General features: G+C 45.5%; 1 protein-coding gene across 13 annotated transcripts in view; it reads right to left on the bottom strand.

Annotated features, from left to right (window-relative positions):
* Nucleotides 1–19,873, bottom strand: part of ASAP1 (ArfGAP with SH3 domain, ankyrin repeat and PH domain 1) — a 350,901-nt gene that overhangs the window by 47,812 nt on the left and 283,216 nt on the right. For all 13 annotated transcript variants that reach the window (XM_067711252.1, XM_067711247.1, XM_067711248.1 and 10 more), the window contains 3 exons: nt 6,252–6,339; nt 4,118–4,166; nt 956–1,119 (listed from right to left, as the gene is read on the bottom strand). In XM_067711252.1, coding sequence (XP_067567353.1) covers nt 956–1,119; nt 4,118–4,166; nt 6,252–6,339 — 301 coding nt within the window. The remainder of the gene's footprint in view (nt 1–955; nt 1,120–4,117; nt 4,167–6,251; nt 6,340–19,873) is intronic.

Genomic DNA, 19,873 nt, shown 5'->3' with positions numbered 1-19,873 from the left:
TCTACAACCCCCAAGGGCCCCAGAGCAGAGCCTCCTCTGCCATTCCCTGACACTGTGTCAGTCACTATCACACACGTACACAAAAGCAGAAGATGTGAGACTTGCCTCTGAGGTGCTTATGGCCTGTTGTACACAGGAGCCCATCTGCACTAGTAAAACAATTAAAAAGGAGATCATAATGCTTAAGGATAGGTTTGCACGACATTCTGACCACTACTAGATGTGTGACCTCAGGCAAGTCAATCAACTTCTCTGATTCCCCCAGTTTTCTCGTCTGTGAAATGGGGATAATTTTAGTTATCTTGCTCAGAGAGAGTCTGTGAGGATTCAGTACGTAAAGACCAGCAAAACAAATATCACAATCCTTATTATAACGTAAGCATTCGATCAATGTTAGCTACTGTCAATACCTAAGTAACACAGATGCCATTTGAGAACAGAAATTTGGAGCAAGGGGACACCAGTGTGATACAGAGGCTGGGGAGGTTTTACTGAACGGAAGGTACCGCGTGCCAGCCAATGTCATATACGCCATTTCACTACGCCCTCATAACAGCTGAGGTTTGTTACCCCACCTTCAGGATGAGGAAACTGAAGATCAGAATAGGAAAGGGACTTAGTATGAGGTCGTCCAGGCTCTGAGAAGCGGGCGGGTGATTCCAAACCAGATGATGGACTCCGTGTCCAGTGCTCTCCCCTTACTGTCCATTTAACTGGACCTTACGGGAAAGGTGGCATTTTGGCAGGTGCCATTTAGGGAGAGCAGGTGAGAGCTTCCCAGGTAGAGCAAACGGCAGGGGTGAAAGCACTCAGAGGTGGGACAATTCACCCACCTCTAGGGCATACATGTGTCTGTGTCCACAAGGAGATTAAGGCATTTTAATAACCTGCTTATTTATATTCTACAGGAAGAGAAGGGATGTTTAACAAGCGGCTCAAGTCTGGGGGCAAATACCTGACGAGCCGCAGTCGCAGCAGACGTCATTGCCTGGGAGCCGCTGGACGTCCTCAATGATGGCTTTCGTCAGGTCCTCCAGGCTGTTCTCCCCCGTGCTCTGCTCTCCACGGAAGGCCATGGTGAGGGCCTCTTCTTTGCTGTTCGTCAGCACTGATATCCACCTGTTGTCAGAAACAGGAGGAGGAGACATAAGAGCCTGGTTGGCCATTGCATTCTCCTTCCCCTGCAAAAGAATCTGTTTTCATGCAGAACTGGCAAAAGAGACCTCCCCATAGCAATACAAAGAATGGAAAACAACACACAGGAGAGAGCTAGCGAGATGAGAGGAACAGATGAGAGGGTATCAATGACCAAGGGCTTGCGTGAACACATAGGCGCCTGTGTTTCCACGGAGACAGAATATAAAGGGAACGTCAGAACGAAGAGGACTCAGAGTGGGACCAGCCTAGTGCAAGGATGAGAAAGAACAGGTGAGAAAGGAATAGGAGGCAGGAAAGGGAGTTTAGCAAAAGGCATTGTTTCCTGGGAGTCCATGTCAGCGGGGGCACTTAAAAGTGAAAGTGAAGGGGTATTTCATTTTCCATGAAGATTCATGCTTATGAAAAAGGTACATTAACAATGGAAACACATGATGTTTATTTTATGAAATGAAAAGTGCAGGCTATTAAAATATATGTACAGCATGACCACAATATGTACCCAACAAAATAACCCTTTGCTACTAATCTATGCGTAAAACAACCTAAATACCCAATAACAGGGGTTGATTAGCAAAGCCTGAAATAACCACAAAGTGGACTAGTTAACCAGGTATTGAAATTTAAGTTTCCAACTCATTTTTGGATGACTTTGGGGAAATGATCACAATATAATGTTTCGTGAAATAAAAAGGAAAAAAACTGTCATATGACATAATCTCAAATTTAAATGTATTTGTGAATTATATATTTTGTTTGGGGAAAAAAGGGATAGAAAGAAACTCACCAAAATACCGGTTGTCTCTGAGTGATTTTTTGTAGAAAAAAACAGATGGAACGCTTGACTCTATTTTTCTGTAATTGTTTGAATCTATAATGAGTTGTATTACTTTCAGGAATGAGGAACCAAAGCCAAATTAACTTTTTTAGAAGAAAATCAACAATAAAATGAGAACAAACAGTGGTTTAGAAATGTTTTTCATTTCATTTGAATAAGTAATAGAGACAGCAATGAGGATTAAAAACCAAAGCAGAGTATTAATACCTGGAATAGGTGAACTGCAAGTCATACCTTTGACTCTAGGTGGCGCTCACCCTCACTGTTGTGAGGAAAAAGATCGCACAGCTTAGCTTTTCTGCTATGAAGCAGAAAACCCAACAACTGTTCAGGAATGGAGGGGATGGGGTGGGCATTTAATACCTTTTAAGTTAAATAATATTTTCTTCTATCATTAGTCTCAAGTTATAAACTAGACATTGTTCTCTTAAAAACAAGTCAAGAATCTGGGTTCCACAGGGCAGATCACTGTGCACTTAACAGCAGCAGCACTGATGATGCTGGAGTCTTCACTTGACTGCAGAAGCCTCTATTTTGCTTTCCTTCGGCATCCTGAGATTTTGGCTATCTGATATTACCAGTATCTACTATGTGCCACATACTTATAATTTCTGAAATATAATCCTCCAACAAGCCTCTGAGTTAGGGTTTAAAATGCTTTAAAGAAACAGAAGCCTAGAGAGATTCAGTGACTTGCCCAAGGCCCTAGAGTGGGACTGGTGTCAGACTCGGAAAAGGAAACAGTTCTGTTAACACCCTTTTTTCAGGGTTCCTTCTCTTATGCCACATTTGCCTCTTTATTTGAAAACTCCTGACAAAGAAATTAAAAACGTTTGCCATGATAATCTGAAAATACATATTTAAAGAACAATTCATTTTCTGGAGGAATAATTCAAATTTGGTGAAATGGCTACATTTCAAAAGGGTCAAGAATTAAAGCAACTATTTCTGACAATTCTTCAAAAAACTTTAAAATTATTTTAAAGTAACAGGCATACAAAAAAAGTATTAAGAAACAAAATAGTGCATAACGGTGTTTTAATACTTTAAAAGTCACTTTGAGTTTACAGGAGTAAAAACAAAAACAACGGGCACTGTATGAGAAGCTTTACACATTTGACCTCAAGTCTCAAAATCCTGCAAGCGAGGGCTAGAACCCATCTTACTGACAAGAAGGCCGAGGTGGGACGATCTTTTCAAGGTCACAAAGTCACTACCGGGCAGATTCTGGACTAGAGTCAAGTCTGCCTGCCTTTAAACACGCAGCTGCTCTTCTGTTGTACCTGCCTCCTTCCACAGTGAGATGAGAAAGGATTTCTCTGTTCAATTCACTGGACACTTTCACATGAGAAAACAACTCAATGAGGCAGTGAAAATTCCTCCCTGTAACTTGGAGGAAAATAAACATCTTTCCGTGCAGGATGCCAGGACGTCTTCATGAAAACCAAGTCCTCCCCCCCATCACTACCATCAGCACCCAGAGAGAAGGCAAAAGGTATGAATTACTTGAACACTGAATAAACCCCTCCCAAGTGCAGATGATGGGATTGGAAATGAAGAAGGCACAGTCCTTGTCCTCAAGAAGCTCTAGGTGGGCTTCCCTGGTGGCGCAGTGGTTGAGAGTCCCCCTGCCGATGCAGGGGACACGAGTTCGTGCCCTGGTCTGGGAGGATCCCACATGCCACGGAGCGGCTGGGCCCGTGAGCCATGGCTGCTGAGCCTGCGCGTCCGGAGCCTGTGCTCTGCAACGCGAGAGGCCACAGCAGCGAGAGGCCCGCGTACCGCAAAAAAAAAAAAAAAAAAAAAGATATAAAAAAAGAAGCTCTAGGTCTCCAGAGGGCTTGGGCTGAGCCAGGGGATCCAGAGGGGTGTGAAGTGGGTGCGGGGCAGGAGGGAGGGAGCAAAACCCCCAGGGCGGTGTGGCTTGAGCAGAACCTTGCAGGGGGCACCTGAGTTTACTGAGCACCCTAGACAGAGAGGAGAGACGCATGTGAAGGCCCAGAGGCGAGAAATAACCACCAGGATTCTCAGTAAAAAAAAAAAAGAAAACTTAAAGGTATACTGTACAGGACGGAGATGCTTTTTCAATGTAAGGCATCGTGCCGTTATTTCAGAACTACTTACGCTACATAATCCTGCTCATCTTCTGCCTGAAAGTGATACGTCCTATTATCTAAAATACAAAAAAAGAGAAAAAAGCAAAACCTTAGAAAGCAGAATACCTTAGGTATTAATGCAAATTTTGAAAGTTCCTGGGGGGTGGGGAACACATTAAAAGCAGGATTTTAATATAATTTTATTTTTGCAACATTTTGTTTTAGCAGTTACACGATTCACTTTGTCAATATAATTCTTCTGAAGGGCAACAAGAATACAACAAAATAACTGTGAACACCACGTGAATGCCTAGCACTTCTTTTGAAAAACAAGTGGGAAGGGGGACGGGTCCCTACCTGGTCAAGTGGATCTCGGTGACAAATCGGAGAGTGCTACCTGCGAACTCAGTATTCTACTTTTCCTTTTCAGTTTGCCTCTCACTGGCTTTCCTTTTTTAAAAACTCCTTTCCAGAAATGATAAGTAACTCACAGGGCAGCCCTGACAAGCAGGCACATCGTGCCCCAGGCTCCCCTCTGGTTGAATCAGGCTGCAGGGAAGAAGGGCTCAAGCCTTGCTGGAGGATCATCCTCAAGCTGCGACTCAGGTAAGGAGAGGGCAGCTTAGCTTGGTTACTTTGGGCAGGTGTATATGAGGGAAGCTCTTCCTTAAAATGTGGGATCTGCTAGAATGTTTCTACATACTGAGGTCGAACTACCACTGACTTACCACCTTTACTTACGAGCCCGTCACTCACTACGTGACTGGCTCCAGGGCAGGCCCCCCTCCCCATCTCCCTGAGAGAGAGGAACACGCCACAGGTGCTAGAGCCCAAGCGTCTCGGCTGAATCCCTGCTCACCACTGTGAGACCTTGTGTGAGTTGCTGAACCTCTCTGAGTCTCAGGTTTTTCTTCTGTGAAACGGGAAACTGACAGGGCTTTTGAGAGGTTTGCCCATGTTTATAAAGCACCTGGCACATATTAGACATTCAATAATTATTATTAATAACCTATGGATTCTCAAATCGAGGGGTTCTTAACTTTTGAAGTCACAGTATAATTCCAACTTTTCGTATTTCTTTCTCATCAGTAACCCAAGAAGTCTCACGGTCATAAAAATCATGGTGAATCGGAACTTCAGTAAGTGCTGTAGAATCCAGCTTAGACTCCACCCAGAGTCTCACAACTGAGTCCATCTTTTGGGCTGGGACTGTTTGTTCCATTCTCAGGACTACATCAGAAGGATTTCAAGGGACAGGAGAGTATTTCTGTGCTCTACACACATAGATCATAGGCTGTGGGTTGGCCTGTCCCGTGGGGCTCTACAGAGAAGAATGAACACTGAAGGTCAGTGCTGGAGGATTTCAGAATATTTGTGAGTCACTTCATCGGCACTGCCATCCTCTTGCTTTACAAAGAGATGTCTCCTCAGCTACCGTGAACACCCATGGGACCAGTGAAAGCACAGGGAGCCAGACTGGAGGAAAACAGTCTCCCCTCACTCTGAAGACTGTGACAATACAGGCCATCAGTTGGGGGGTGGGTGGGTCACTGCGCAACCTCATCACAAGAGAAAAACACACTCTGACCCGTGGAATAAGACAGTGACAGAGCACGGTGTCATTGACTCGTGAAGTCAGAAGGCAGTTCTGCTTGGAAGCAGGGAGATGTTTTTTCCTTTCAGGGCTTGATTCTGCAGCTGGGAAAATCAGCTGGACACACACAGTGGCACACCCGTGTCGTCAAGTCTATGTCTGCGCATCTCAACCACAGCTACACATTAGAATCACCCAGGGACTTCTTAAAAAACACCTACGTCTGGGCCTCACACCAAAGACTGATTCAGCAGATGTAGGAGAGAAATGAGAGTGTGCTTACAAAAATCCTTCCAGGGGGATAAAGCTGTGTACTTGTGGCCAAGAACTGGTCTGGTTTACTGCACAAATCTAGATTCTACTCCACTGCAGTCAGATCTGACACGGTTATGCCTTCCCACCTGCAGGTGGGCTCCGTGCAGAGAGGCCCAGGGCTCTTCTCAGAGCTGCGTGTGCAGTACATACAGCAAGGAGCTCTGCTTGGGAAAGCTGCGGTTTCCAACCCAGAGAACGGGAATAGGCTGGTGGCAGAATGCACAGTAACTGACTCGGGAGAAAACGGACTCACGTGATATCAGGTCGAAAGACTTCTTGTCCTCGGCATTCGGTTTCACCTGACAGGTGAGAAGGTTCAACTTGGCGGGCTGCCTGTTAGACTGGACACAAGACGAAAGGGAGAAGTTACGGGCAGCATCAGCTGTTCCCCACAGGCCCGGTGCCCGTGGGGCAGGTGTGCAGGGTCATGATAAATTTGATAAGGTCTAATTCACCCCACTGGAATTCTGAATCTCATTAGAGAAGGGAAAAAAAAATGTTAGGTGGCCTACTAAATGTCTTTTAACTGTGTACAAACATCCTGGTGACTAATCAGAATGGAATCGAGATAATCCATCTTGCTTTCAGTGAAGAGTGGGCATGACCCATGGAAAGGTGCCTTTCTGGAACCTACACGTACACAAGCTCGAAGAGTTGGCACTTTTCACTACTGCATCTTCCTGTGAAATGTAGCTGAGCGTACTTCCTCCATTCACTCAAAATGACCCCAGTAACCAATCACCCCAAACCCAGTGTCTCAGGCATCCACAAATTTTGGTTACAACACGACATTTACATTACTTCTCCCAAAAGTACAAGGACAACTACTAGCAATGAGACATTGCTTAACGAGCCCCAAAATCTGGAGAGAGGTTAAGACGATGAGGATTTCCCACCACTTTCCAGCAACTCTCTTGGTCACACACATAATTCATACAGAGCCTGCAGCATCTAAACAGTCATGCTCATGTAGGCTTTACTTAAAAGGAGTCTCGCCACATAATCATTCTGGTCAAAACTCTTTCTGGCCCTCCTGCTCACGTGTCCAAGATCACAGGCTGGCCAATGGTGAATGCCAGCTTCCGGAAGGAGCTGACCAAGGTGAAGTGCCCGAGTGCCTGGGCTGGGCTTTGCTCGAACAGAAGTCTGCGGAAATAAGCAATGCACTCTTTAGTCAGGCCTGCATGCCTACCCCAGCTGACAGTCATGATTCCGAAAATCTCCATGCCAGGAACACTTCCACCCACATCCGACTTAAGCCTTTAGGGAAAGCAGAGAGGGAGACGGTAGACAGGTCCCATCAGTGGCGTATGATCAAGAATATTTCAATGACACGCGCTGAGCCTCTCACTCTCAATAATGGGCACCAGACACTTCATTTCCGTTTACCTTCCTGTGCTTCCTGGACAACTTCTGAGATCCTCCTCTGTGGTTTCAAGGAGATTAGACACAGAAAGCAACACGTTTTGTCCTGAGTCTATCTGTTCCAAAGCAAGCTCTCTGGGGGGCGGGGGAGGAAGTGCGAGACCCCCAGGGATTTCATATTCTTTGCATGTACATGTGACTTAGACATGGAAACCAGAAGTAAAGTCCTGTACAGGACGGTTTTGCCTAAGAGAAACCAGGGCTCGGGAAGGGATTCCTGCACTACAGACTGACTGCCAAACCCAGGATGGGGAGGCAGAAGGTTGCGGGCCTGAAACATTTTCTTAGAATAGACCTGGCGTAGGGTTGCCAAAGGCCCCCGTCTCCAAAACCGGCAGCTGCAACCACAAACCTTGGCTGGGTCCATTGTAAAACGAACTGTTTAGTCCCTCATCTTTTGGGGTGTTGATAAAATCGCTGGATTTCCCATATGATCGACAAAGACATCTGACAGGCTGGAAAGGTAGCGAGCCTGGTTATTGGTGAGACTTTGTAGAATACCATGTTCCAATTTGGCATCCACATTTAAAGGAGGATGCAGAAAAGCTTAGGGAAGATCAACAGATGATTAAAGGAGTGGAAAACGGGAACTTTGAAGATGGTTTAAAGGCATTATTTAGTCAGAGGAAAGAGGGTGAGGAGTGACTTAATCATGGTCTGCAAGGTCGTGAAGGGTTGTTATCGGGGAAGGTCTGCAGCTGTTTTCCATTTGCACAGAACTCAAATTGTCGAAGATATGAGCCAGACGTGAGGAAGAACTTCCCAAGTTTAAGTTGATTATGCATAATAAGAGGTTTCAAGTTTCTTAACCTAAGTAGAGAAAACCTTAAGAATTTTTGAGACACCATTCACATGTGAATGTGACAGAGGGTTAACCAGATGATTTCTTTTTTCTTCCTGAATGTTTGTGACTCCACTGCTTCTGAACAACCAACATATACAACCAAGTAACAGAGACAAAATTTTAAAAAAGGAAAAAATATTCAGTTAAGTATCAACTGATCCTGGAAAATGAAATATCACCATTCACCTCTCATTTCAAAGCATGGGCTACTTCCAAGTACATTACCAGAAAGCTTCTGATGACAAGCGTTTTGTACAGTTTAAGTCACTGCATGATTGACTCACAACTTCAGTGACAATGACATGTGACACTCCCTTGGAAGCTTGTCAAATCTGCTGGACTGACATCTGCCACGTCAACATGAACTTCACTTGACACAGACATGTCTTGCCTGTACATAGTATTCTGTCCCCAAATGCCAGTGAGACAAAGGACCTATCACCCCAAATGTGACTCTGAAGAGCAGAGAACACAATTTTCGACAGGTGAAGCAGCCGATGCGGCCAGTACCGAGCCCAGGAACACCAGGAAGTGGAGCAGGATGCTGAAGCAGAGTACATGGACCAAGGGACCAGAAAGCTCGGAATCACTAGCCATCACTGAAACTCCAGGTTTGTATAACTTGCCAAAATGTCACAGTCCTTTCTCGACATTTAGTACTAATGTATAGGTATACCGATGAACGAAGATATAATCTGTCCCGGCGGTTCAGCAGACTAAAATCATAGTGAGACTAGATGACTTGCCCTGGGATACAACGCTGTGGAACAGTTTAGGAACTGCTTTCATACTGTTTAAGTACAAGAAAGGATAAAAAGGAAAGGAAACATGTATTTATTGAGTCTTCACTGTTGGTGATTCCTACCACACTCTGAATGAAAACCCCAGGCTGTGCCAGGACCTCCAAGCACCACCTCCAGGCTCCTTCTGACTTTGGCCCCTGCCGCTTGGCCTGCTGTTCTCCCTGCCGGCGGTGAGGGGCACTGGCCTCCCAGGGACACCTCCTGCTTGCTCCCTCCAGGACTCTCCCAGTCGGCACCTCCCCAGAGGAGTGGTTCCTGGCCTGACCACCCTCCCTAGACTTCCTACCCCTTTGCACCCTGCTGTGTTTTCTTCCTGGGTCTTCTCACTCCTATTTACTTCTTATCTTGCTTCCCACTAAGGGCACACATTTTTCTGCAGCAGGCACTCAAATATTTATCAAATGAACGAATGCATTCCAGAGGCCTTACATATACTATCTCATGTATGACCTGTGAAGGAACTATTTTAAGTTTCTTTTACTAAGTAAGATGAAGAAGCAGAGGCGCAGAGAGGTTAACCAACTTTCCTAAAATCTCCTAGAAAGGAAGCAGCAGAGCCTGGAGCGGAATCCAGGGTTGAGTGGACCAAAGGCCCACTCCTCCTTCCTTTCTGCTTCCATGGGAAAGACAGCCACACAAAATCCCCCAGGACCAGCCTGAAGCCCCAGCCCTCGAGAACACCTCCTTCTGAGAATAAGGGTTAGAAATAGAGCAAAGGTTCCCAAGATTAGCTTCTATTTTAATATCTTCTCAGGTCATTTGACTTTCAAAATTGACTCAAAGAGAAATTTTAGAAGCCTATTTGAAACACCTATTCACTTATTCATTGGAGAAGATACTGATGAAGCCTCTACCACATCTAAGCACATATGAAGAACAGGTGGTCTGTGCCACCCAGCAGCTACGGGAAACAGACACGACCACGGGCCTAGGACGTGCCTGGTGCCCGGCGGGGCCCAGAGCCTGAGCTGGATTTCCATAAGGCTCCAGAGGCAGCCTCATCCCTGAGTGAGGGCTTAGAGGAGGGGCAGGTGCAGGTACCTGGGGGAATGCAAGGGACAAGGCAGTAGGTGATGCGGAAGGAGAAGCAGGGAGGGCGCTGCATGTGGTGCTAAGGACTCTTGTCCCATCCCAGGAGATCTGCAGTGCGCTTGCATCCAGGGGGACAGCTGGTGGAGGAGGCCGAGAGAGTAAGACAGATGAGCAATGATGGGGGCTTGAATTAAAGCCAGGGTCATTGTACTGGGGGCCAGGGACTCAAGATACGGCAAGAAAGAGACTTTCAATAAATTATTCCCCAAGTAACCTCGACCTGGTATGCGGTTCTCCCAGGCTCTGCATCTGAACGACGAGTGAAGGGGCCCGCGGCCCCTGCAGGCTCCGCTGAGCAGCATCTTTCAAAAGCTACAAGTGCACTACCCCAAATACAATTTTGATACCTTTCAAAAATGAAGATTGTTTTGGCTCTGTACCCTGAAACTCTGAGGCTTGTCCTCATACAGGTTTTACTTTTCACTAAAAGAATGCATATTCACTGAGGAAACACTCGGAGCTAGACACAGTGCAAGGAAAAAACTGAACGTTACTTGTTAATCCCACTTTCACACCCAGAGACAGTCATTGTTAATACCGGATTTTAACAAGATACGTGTGTGCGTGAAATGTCTGTTCTCAGAAAAAATGGGTTGGTTCAATTTGTATATACTGTTTTGCAAACTGCTTTCTCCAGTTAACATTATACAGAGAAGAGTTCATTTTCACACAAGCATGTGGCACAGCCATTTGCAGGTTTTTGAAAATGTTTCCACTAGGGAAGCTCTGGACACGTTCCCTGCACAGAAGCGATGAAGGTATTAGCCCTGTGACATAATGCTCTGCCACCCAAACTAGAGGATGCCGTTCAGCTAGGAAAGTCATCAGAAATGTGTGCACAAACAGAATGAGTCGATTCTGACGCATGTTTCTGCATCTCCCGAAAGAAAAAAAAACACCACACGTTGCTCCTTAGACAGCTCGGCATGCACTGCGGTGAAGTGATTTTGCTGGAAGCGTGAAGTCGTTAGCGCAGGCATATTTCTGTGAGCAGAAAACAGCTGCTACTGGAATTAGTATCCAGAAATGAAGTTATTTCTCCCCACCATCTTGCTGAACTGCTCTGCTTCACAAACAAGAAGTGAACATCATTAATTACTTGGGAAATAAGCCTGACCCAGCCAGGCTGAGCCTGCTGTGTAGATAGAAGTAAAAATAAAATAATAAAGCTCTCTGCACTTCCTAGACTAACGCTTGTTAACACTGCTGTTCAGATTCTTACAGGCATTTCAATTTTTTCTTCAATAAATATTTATTTGGACACCTACCATGCCTTAGAGGGACACATACGTTTGGCACACAATGAACCATCACAATAACCCCCTGACAAGAAGTTAGGTACACAGTGAACACCCAGCACTGCAGAAAGAGCTTATCTCCAAAACTTTAGTACATTAAAACTTTGGTTTCTGGAAAGCATTTTGGTTTCTTTGGGGCAAGACAGACGTTTCCGTTTCCCGAGCAACTAAACTACTCGATACTGTATATAAATTTTATTAGTTCACTCTTGCAATACCCCTATGGGCTAGGTACAGTGACTGTACCCATTTTACACAAGAGAAAACCAAGGGTCAGGAAGGCGAAAATAAACTGATCAATGTTTTACACAAAGTAAAAAGCAAAGCTTGGATTCGAACAAATTTCTTCCCAGAGCTCTCCGCATTTATCACGCTGTTCCCCTGTCCAGACAGACCCTCGGGACATTTGCAGAGTCAGTGAAAACATCTTCTTTTTCCCTTTCTGGTTCTTCCTACCCTGGAATGGCCAGTTCCCTCCTTTCCCTTCCAGATCACTTAATACGCCTGAGAAGTCTCACTTATTCTCCACCTGTTCCACATTCCAAAATTACTATCTTGTGGCCACAATTAGAGCTCCCCCATCCGTTTAGTGAGCCTTCAGACAGCTCAGGGGAGAAGGAACTGATCACCCAACTGAAGCAATTCATCCTAGAGTACGATGACTAGGAATTCCCTCAAACCTCGCAACCATTTAAACCATAGGACCGATTTCTAGTTGGCAGAACATGTGTGCACGTGCAAGAAAGATCTATTTACAAGTGGAGATTTTCTTGAAAATTTCTTATGGCAGTAATGAACTTGTCATGACTTCTGAGAGTATGTTCCACTCTAGAATCAACATTAAACAGTGCTGTAAACAGGAAAAAAAAAAAGAGGTTATCAGGCCTCCTGATTAAGAAGTGGGACTGATGTTACCTCATCCGACCAATGTGCTAGTTATTCATCATTTAGTCATTTCCACAAACATTTACTGAGTGCCTACTATTTGCCAGTACGTTTGCTGGTACGTTTGGGCCAGCATAGAATTTTTTTGTGTGTGGTACGCGGGCCTCTCACTGCTGTGGCCTCTCCCGTTGCAGAGCACAAGGCTCTGGACGCGCAGGCTCAGCGGCCATGGCTCACGGGCCCAGCCGCTCCGCGGCATGTGGGATCCTCCCAGACCGGGGCACAAACCCGTGTCCCCTGCATCGGCAGGCGGACCCTCAAGCGCTGCGCCACCAGGGAAGCCCCAGTATAGAACGTTTAAATTCCCATTTCCTATTTAACTGTAGTAACCACTTTAATCCTTCAATTTCACCCTCCCTTCTTCATCTAAGAATCAAGTCCAGAGGTTCCAACAATCTCTGCTCAACATGAAGGCAGGAGAGATTTATTTGGCAGTTCCTCAAAGCCCAGGCAGCGTCAGCACCCTTGTGACACCCTTGTGATTCTGGAGTACTAGCCAAAGGGGGGTGCCGGGTGCAATTCTCGGTCTCTAAAGCCAGAACGAGACACTGTCATAAACACCCGGCTTTCATGGAGCCACACTGAGGCTCCTGCGTGGTTGTCTGGAGCAATACACTGTTCTGTTAACTTACAAAAGCAATTTACTACTCAAACTCTAAGGTACACGGTAGAATGGAGAGAAAAACATAATTTTGGAGGCAATCAGACCCGGGTTCGAGTCTAGGCCCAGTCATCCATCCTGAAGCTATGAGCTCTCCTGAGTCCCAATTCTTCTTGTCACAGAGAAGGGAGACAACGCCTTCTCCGCTGATAATGAACCCAGGCAATGTCTGGACAAGTGCTGGTGCTCCCCCTTCAGGTGGGAGGTGGTACGGGCTCTAGAATTCAACTTCTTTGGTTCAAATCTGGCGCAAGCACCTGCTGGTTGTGTGACTTTGACTTTTTCCCCTTAAAATGGAGGTAACGGCAACTACCTTGTGAGGCTGCTATGAAACTTAAGTGGGAAAACATGAAACTAGCATGGGGTGTGTGCTTAATGCATGGTAGTTACTATTTTTATAGCTATTATTTCCCAAATATCTCCTCTAATGGCGTCCACATAGCTGACACCTAAGATTCTATACTGTCATCAACATCCCTCTAGATTAAGGCGGTATTCCCTGTTAAAAATGCAACCACCTCTGGGAGAGTTACCCGTTAAAGTCACCCAGGTTCAGAGAGAACACCAGATCCTGTGTGACAGGAGGGTTACAGAGGGTGAACTGAGGCTGTGTGCCATGGGCAGGGTGGAGGAAGGGGAAGCAGAGCGCCCTGGCTTCTGTATGAAAAGAGCATGCAAGCGAAGTGAGGGGACTCCAGACAGACAGAGGGGAACCGGAAGAGGGGGCTAAAGGGCCCAGAAACGCTGGGGACTCGAAATGGAGAGGAGCTTAGACCTGCCCACTGCTCTGATTTTATTGCTTCATGTATTAAAAGGACCCTCAACTAGAATAAAAAGGGAGGTAGGGAGACTCAGACCTCAAACTGGCTGAGTTCTGAATGAGGTCCACGCCAGTTCACAAACCTTACAGAAGTCCTTGAAATTGGCTGCAGGTTTCCACCTTACTACCCGCCCCTCCTGTCTGTTTGTCCTTTTAAATTACACCACTGGCAAACAACGGGGGAGGGGCTCAGGGATTCCCCTTCTAGCTGAGCATCAGAATTACCTGGGAAGCAATCCTTGGGCTTCAGCACCAGACCAACTAAATCAGAACCTTTGGGAGTGAGGCCAGATGATTCTAATGTACAGTCAGGACTGCAAATCACATCTTGGGATTCAAACAGTGAAAAGGAGAAGCTCCTTCTCCAGGATTCAAATCGAGTAAAAATCGCTGCTGAATATATTGTTTAGAAGAATAAACAACCTGTAAAACATAACCAGTTAGATTTCTAAACTTATATTTCATGGAACTTGAGTTTGGGAAGCCCTCTAATAACCGTCAATGTCGTCAGGTCTGTTATCTGCAATATGGCAGACGCCTACAGAGATATTCCACAGGGACCGCCTGCGTTTTGGAAATAGTGCTGCTTATTTTTATGTCCCAATAACACTATCTGCGTGGAACAGCTGTGTTCCTTTTGCTGGTCACTGTGACTATTTAGAAGATTCAACACCAGTGCCTTAGGACCTGAGGCTGCATTTTGCACATGATTTATGAAAGTCAACTCTGGTCTTCTGTTTAAAAAAAAAGTGGGGGAGGAGAGGGAGCTCCATGTCACCAGGGCAGTGGGGTGAGGAGCTGACTGATGAGGTGAAGGACAGAGGCACCACCTGAAGCCGACGGAAGGGGCATAAAATAGAGAATTATTATTCCAATGGAGGAGGGAGAAATTCAAATAGGAATTAAAAACACTGGTTCAGGATGCTCTACAGAAATTTTTTATGGTTCTTGCTTAATTGGAATTTTTGGTATACCAACTATAAAGTATTTTTTAAGTTCATCCTTGAATTCTCTCCCTTTTTTTTTTATGCATCTGGATAGCAATAGCTTTTTTTTTTTTTTTTTTTTTTGCGGTACGCGGGCCTCTCACTGTTGCGGCCTCTCCCATTGCGGAGCACAGGCTCCGGATGTGCAGGCTCAGCGGCCATGGCTCACGGGCCCAGCCGCTCCGCGGCATGTGGGATCTTCCCGGACCGGGGCACAAACCCGCGTCCCCTGCATCGGCAGGTGGACTCTCAACCACTGTGCCACCAGGGAAGCCCAGATAGCAATAGCTTTTAAAGAGTGTTTAATTAAACCTCCAAATGTCTCTTAAAAGCGAGTAAGGAAAGTGATACCATTCTACCCATATTGGCTTCTCTTGGGTTCTCCGAACACGCTTTCTGTCCTCAGCACTTTGGACTGTCCTCTTCGCTCTGAGGGGACTGCTCCTCAGCAGGATCAATGCCATCTGCAGAGACGCCTTCCCTGCCCACACCAGTGGGGCTGCCCCTCTTATTTTCTATCCCAGCACCTGCTCACTTCTTTTACAGCACTTAGCCTTTGTTTACCCCAGGCTCCAAGAGGACAGGGGCCACTAATTCACCACTGCTTCCGTAGTACCTGGCCTCGTGCCTGCTTAGAAAGGAGTAAGACATCTTAATAAGCAAATTATATCCATTTTACATTGGAGAAAACTGAGGCTCCAAAGACTTAAGTAACTTATCCAAGGTCCTACAGCTTGTACAGGAGTTTAAGCCCAGGTCTAATTAGCTCCAAAGTTTGTTCTTTTACAATTCACAGTGCTGCTTCTAATCACTGGGGGTAAGGAAAATAGTCTCTTCTTGTAGTGACAATGGGAATAAAGACGTGCAATTGGGCAGAGTCCAGAGTAGCCTCAGAAAGCAATGGAGGCCAATCACAGAAATCAGGTTATTAAGCGCACTTCGAGGCAGGGAGCAGCCCATTGTGAACGGGCTTTCAGCGCATCTGTTAAAGCCCTCGCAGCTGAATGTTATCTTCAGGGCTCTGGAGAGCACAGAGAATAGTCCTTGGAAAATGTCTGTGGGTCTAAAGAGCCCAAGGACAGGGAGAGAGACATCAGATTCTTGCTTTAGTGCAATGCCCTGGAGCTGTCAGGAGTGCTGTTCATCTCTAATAGGAAGAAATGAAATTCCTTTGAGAGGACAGGTGCCCCAAACCGGCTTCATTAAGTACCTCAAGGGGTAAGGAAATAGCAATACAAAGGAATTCCAATAAATCAAATTAAAATTGAGATGTTAACACATTAGGGAAGAAGACAATAGTAATAGCAATGATAACAGCTGACAATTATTTAGTGCTACTTCCGCCCCACATTGTGTTCTAATTCCTTATAATCAATGAACTGGTTTAATCCTTACACACACCTATGAATCCGGCAGTACTGTGAGGGACTCAGTGTCATCTGGACTCCAGTCATAGCAGTCTGGCCCCGTGGTGCTGGATGCTGTCACCCCACCTCGGCTCACCCAGGTGATGCGACTAATTATTAGGTCTACCAGACACTTAGTGGGGTCCAGGCTCTACAAAGCTTTAAATGCATCATCTCATTTAATTCTCACAACACTGAAAGACAGGTACTGTCAGTATCCCATTTAACAAGTGAGGAGTAAAATTAAGTACCTTAAAAGCCACACACAATAAGCAGCTGAAGAGGCATGGAATTCCAGGCTGACTCAGAGGGCTATGCTCTTGATCTCATCCTCCTAAAACGTGCAGCCCACCAAGAATCATCTAAAGAGGCTCCGCCTGGTCCGGTTCAGTTGGATTCTCAAACTTTTAGAGTAAAAATCAAACCTTAGTGGACTTCTGTGTGATACTGAAAGCATTTTTAGTGTTGAGAAAGGAGTGGCTATGAATTTAATGATTGCTACAGTGTTAATCATAAGAGCATCTGCAGGCATTTAAAGAATGTATGACTTTAAAAAATCAGTCTTCAGATTCAAAGATAAGTTCATGGACCCCCTGTAACATCTTCATGACCCCGACTCCTCTGCTCCCGACTCCTGGAAACCCTTAGAGCTGTCTTTACCCTGAGACCCTATGATTGACTCAACAACAAGGTAAGGAGTTTCATTCCAAAGAACTATTCTTCACAGACCTTTCAAAGACCTCACGACAAGCTGACATCGGAGGAAAGGCCTATCATGTAGTAGAAAGAGAACTGGCTTTGGGGTCTGAAAACTGGTTCAGCTGTTTACAGACTATGTGACCCTGGGCATGGGATTTAATCTCTCTGAGCCTTACTTTCTTCATCTACGAAATGCAACTTCATTCAGAAAGTATTCACTGAGCACTAACTACATGTCAGGCAGTGTGTTAGTCACTGGGAATTCAAAGGTGAGTAAGACATAATTTCCACCTCCTAAGATCTTCCAGACTAGTGAAAAATGAAGACCGTGAACCACGCCTGCAGGTGTAGGCAGAAGACTGAGTGCAGGGCACGCTCTCAATGCTCAATAAATGGCAGTCATCTTTCTTTTGCCAACCCATATTTGAACTGTATGTGACACTGGGGTTAATAAATTCAGGAAGGGTTTTTGAGAAGCAAAGCTTCTTATACTCTTGAAATTAATTTTTCAGGATTATTATAATAAAGTAATATTTCACCTATAATTCATATACTTTCTTTGATAATTTGTTTTATTATATACTATAATGCTTATAGTTAAAAAAAGTACAAGCAAATAATACAAGGGTACAGAAATTTATTTGTAATAGTTTAGTGGTTTGATATTAACACTTTTATCCTTAAGCTTTGAGGCGGACTAAAATGTTTGCCATAGATTTGTTAGAATTAGCATTTTGAAATGCAAACATCATGTGCTGTGCTGAGCAGATAGTAGATACTATCAATATTACTGTTACAGCAGATTCAGAGATTCTCAACTGAATTTGATTCCCAAAGTGCTGGATTACTTTAAAGAGTAAATTAAAAAAAAAAATTTATGTCTTTGAACAGGTACATGAAGCAATGAATTTGTAGATGAAATCTTCTAGGGATGGGAGCAAATCTTGCAGGTGTACACAAAGTGGATTTCTTCCTAGAACAGTAAGTTGGGGAGATGAATGGCCCCTGGAGCAGGTCTCGCATATGTGGTTAAGCCAGCAGACTGCAGCTCATTAATCTAAATGCATACCCGACCCTTTCCTGGTCAACCTGACAAGAACAACCTGCAAAAGTGACTGGGGCCCTTCAAGAAGGAGGAATACCCCTGCGTTAAGGGGTCCCAAACAAAAGCCCTATATTTTCTGACAAAAAAGTTCGTTTATCCACTTTTCCAATGATCACTGAATTCCATATGTTTTCCCAGGAAACTGCTGGCCTTGACCTTCAACCTGATTCTAAGTGATCAGTGGTGTTTGCAAAGTCTGGAGAAGCCAGCTAGAGCTGGCTACAGAGATCTTTCTGTGGGAGCAGGTTATGTGATTACAAAGTGATATAACTGGCAGCAAAAAAGTGTGGCCTAAAGCCAGTGAAAAGTGGGGAACAGGTTAACATAGACCAGTGAGAGGCAGTCAGAAATTAGGTGGAGAATCCCATCTTCCTCTGGGCTGCTCCGGGGGCAGGAGAGGTAGACCCACAATTCCCAACGTTTATAGCAGGAGAGGCCAACTAACTGTCAATAGGTTTCAGTACCGCCAGCAACATCTGAGGAGGTAACACTAATAGCAACAACTGCTAGGAACTGTGGCCCACACACAGCATGGTATCTCATTTAATCCTTACTAGCCCCTTTAGGAGTTAAATATTTTTCTCAAGGTCACACGGTCAATGGCGAAGCTGGGATTCAGACTCAAATCTGACAGATGCCACAGTCCATTCTCTTAGCCACTAAACAATGCCGCTGATGTGATGTCTGCTGTTGATTAGAGCCTTAAGGAAGCACAGAAACAGCTGACTTGGCCACAATGACGTGTTTGGCAGGAAAGAAGAAGGGAGGGTGGAAGAGAACGTCTGTTTTTATTTTCAGCATACTACCCAAGGCCATGTAAACTACACGTGAGCAGTGCCACTGACTCGCTGGATCATCTTGGTGATCTCCCACAGCAGGTTCTTAAGAGAAGCAAATCGATGGAATAGGATAAGGCCATTAGTAACTTGTCAGAATGCTTACTGAGGACTGTTACGGCCAGACGAATCCAAGGCAAGAAGAACGTGAAGACAGGGCGCACACAGCGACTTTTTAACTAAAAGCTCTGGATCCACATAAAGTCAAATGGTTGGAAATGTTCACTTTAGCACACTTAACCTGAAGAATACTTCCCGGGAGTGGAGAAGTCCTAACATTCCCCTGGGGCCTCTCTGTTTTTTATGTCTGCTCTTGCACAAGATTTAGACCCAACTCAGAGGGTCACACTGCTTACACCTAACTCAGCTAGTAAGATCAGACACTATTAGACATGAGTTGGGCTCAGGAAAGTGACTTGAAGGCCAGGCACCATCACATTCAGGCAACTGAGGACCACATGTTCCATCTATACCTTACAGCGCAGCAGCTGGAATGTCTCTTGGGACTCCAGCGACTTGAAGAGCACTGTTCTGACTGCTGCAGGCCTAAGACCATCCTGGATGCCTTTGGGACTCGCCCCGAGGTAGGTTCACCTTGCAGTTGCCCAAGAGTATAGGATACCTGACCCAAGACAGGCCACACTGAGGTTCTGATCACAAAACTGCAGGGCTGCCTGTACTGTACTGTCCTTATAATAAATGAATCACCGCTCAGGGGTCACGTCCTGTTTCAGGCCATCAGAGAATCCCAGCTGGCTCATACAGGCACATGCCTCTCGCAAACACTGACTCTTAGGCACCCCCAGTTCAGGGCTGTGTCCTGGGACCCCAAGCTGGGGAGGAACTGGGGTTGCAGGTGAGGGGGAGTTAACATCCGGGTGTGTGGAGTCCCAGCCTGCACCAGATTCCCAGCCGTGCCATTTGTTAGCTGGGTAACCTTGGGAGGTGAACTTCT

The sequence above is a fragment of the Pseudorca crassidens genome, chromosome 17, assembly GCF_039906515.1.
Source record: "Pseudorca crassidens isolate mPseCra1 chromosome 17, mPseCra1.hap1, whole genome shotgun sequence".
Classification (NCBI taxonomy): Eukaryota; Metazoa; Chordata; class Mammalia; order Artiodactyla; family Delphinidae; genus Pseudorca; species Pseudorca crassidens.
Note: the sequence above shows the minus strand (reverse complement) of the source record. Positions and strands in the feature narration are given on the sequence as shown.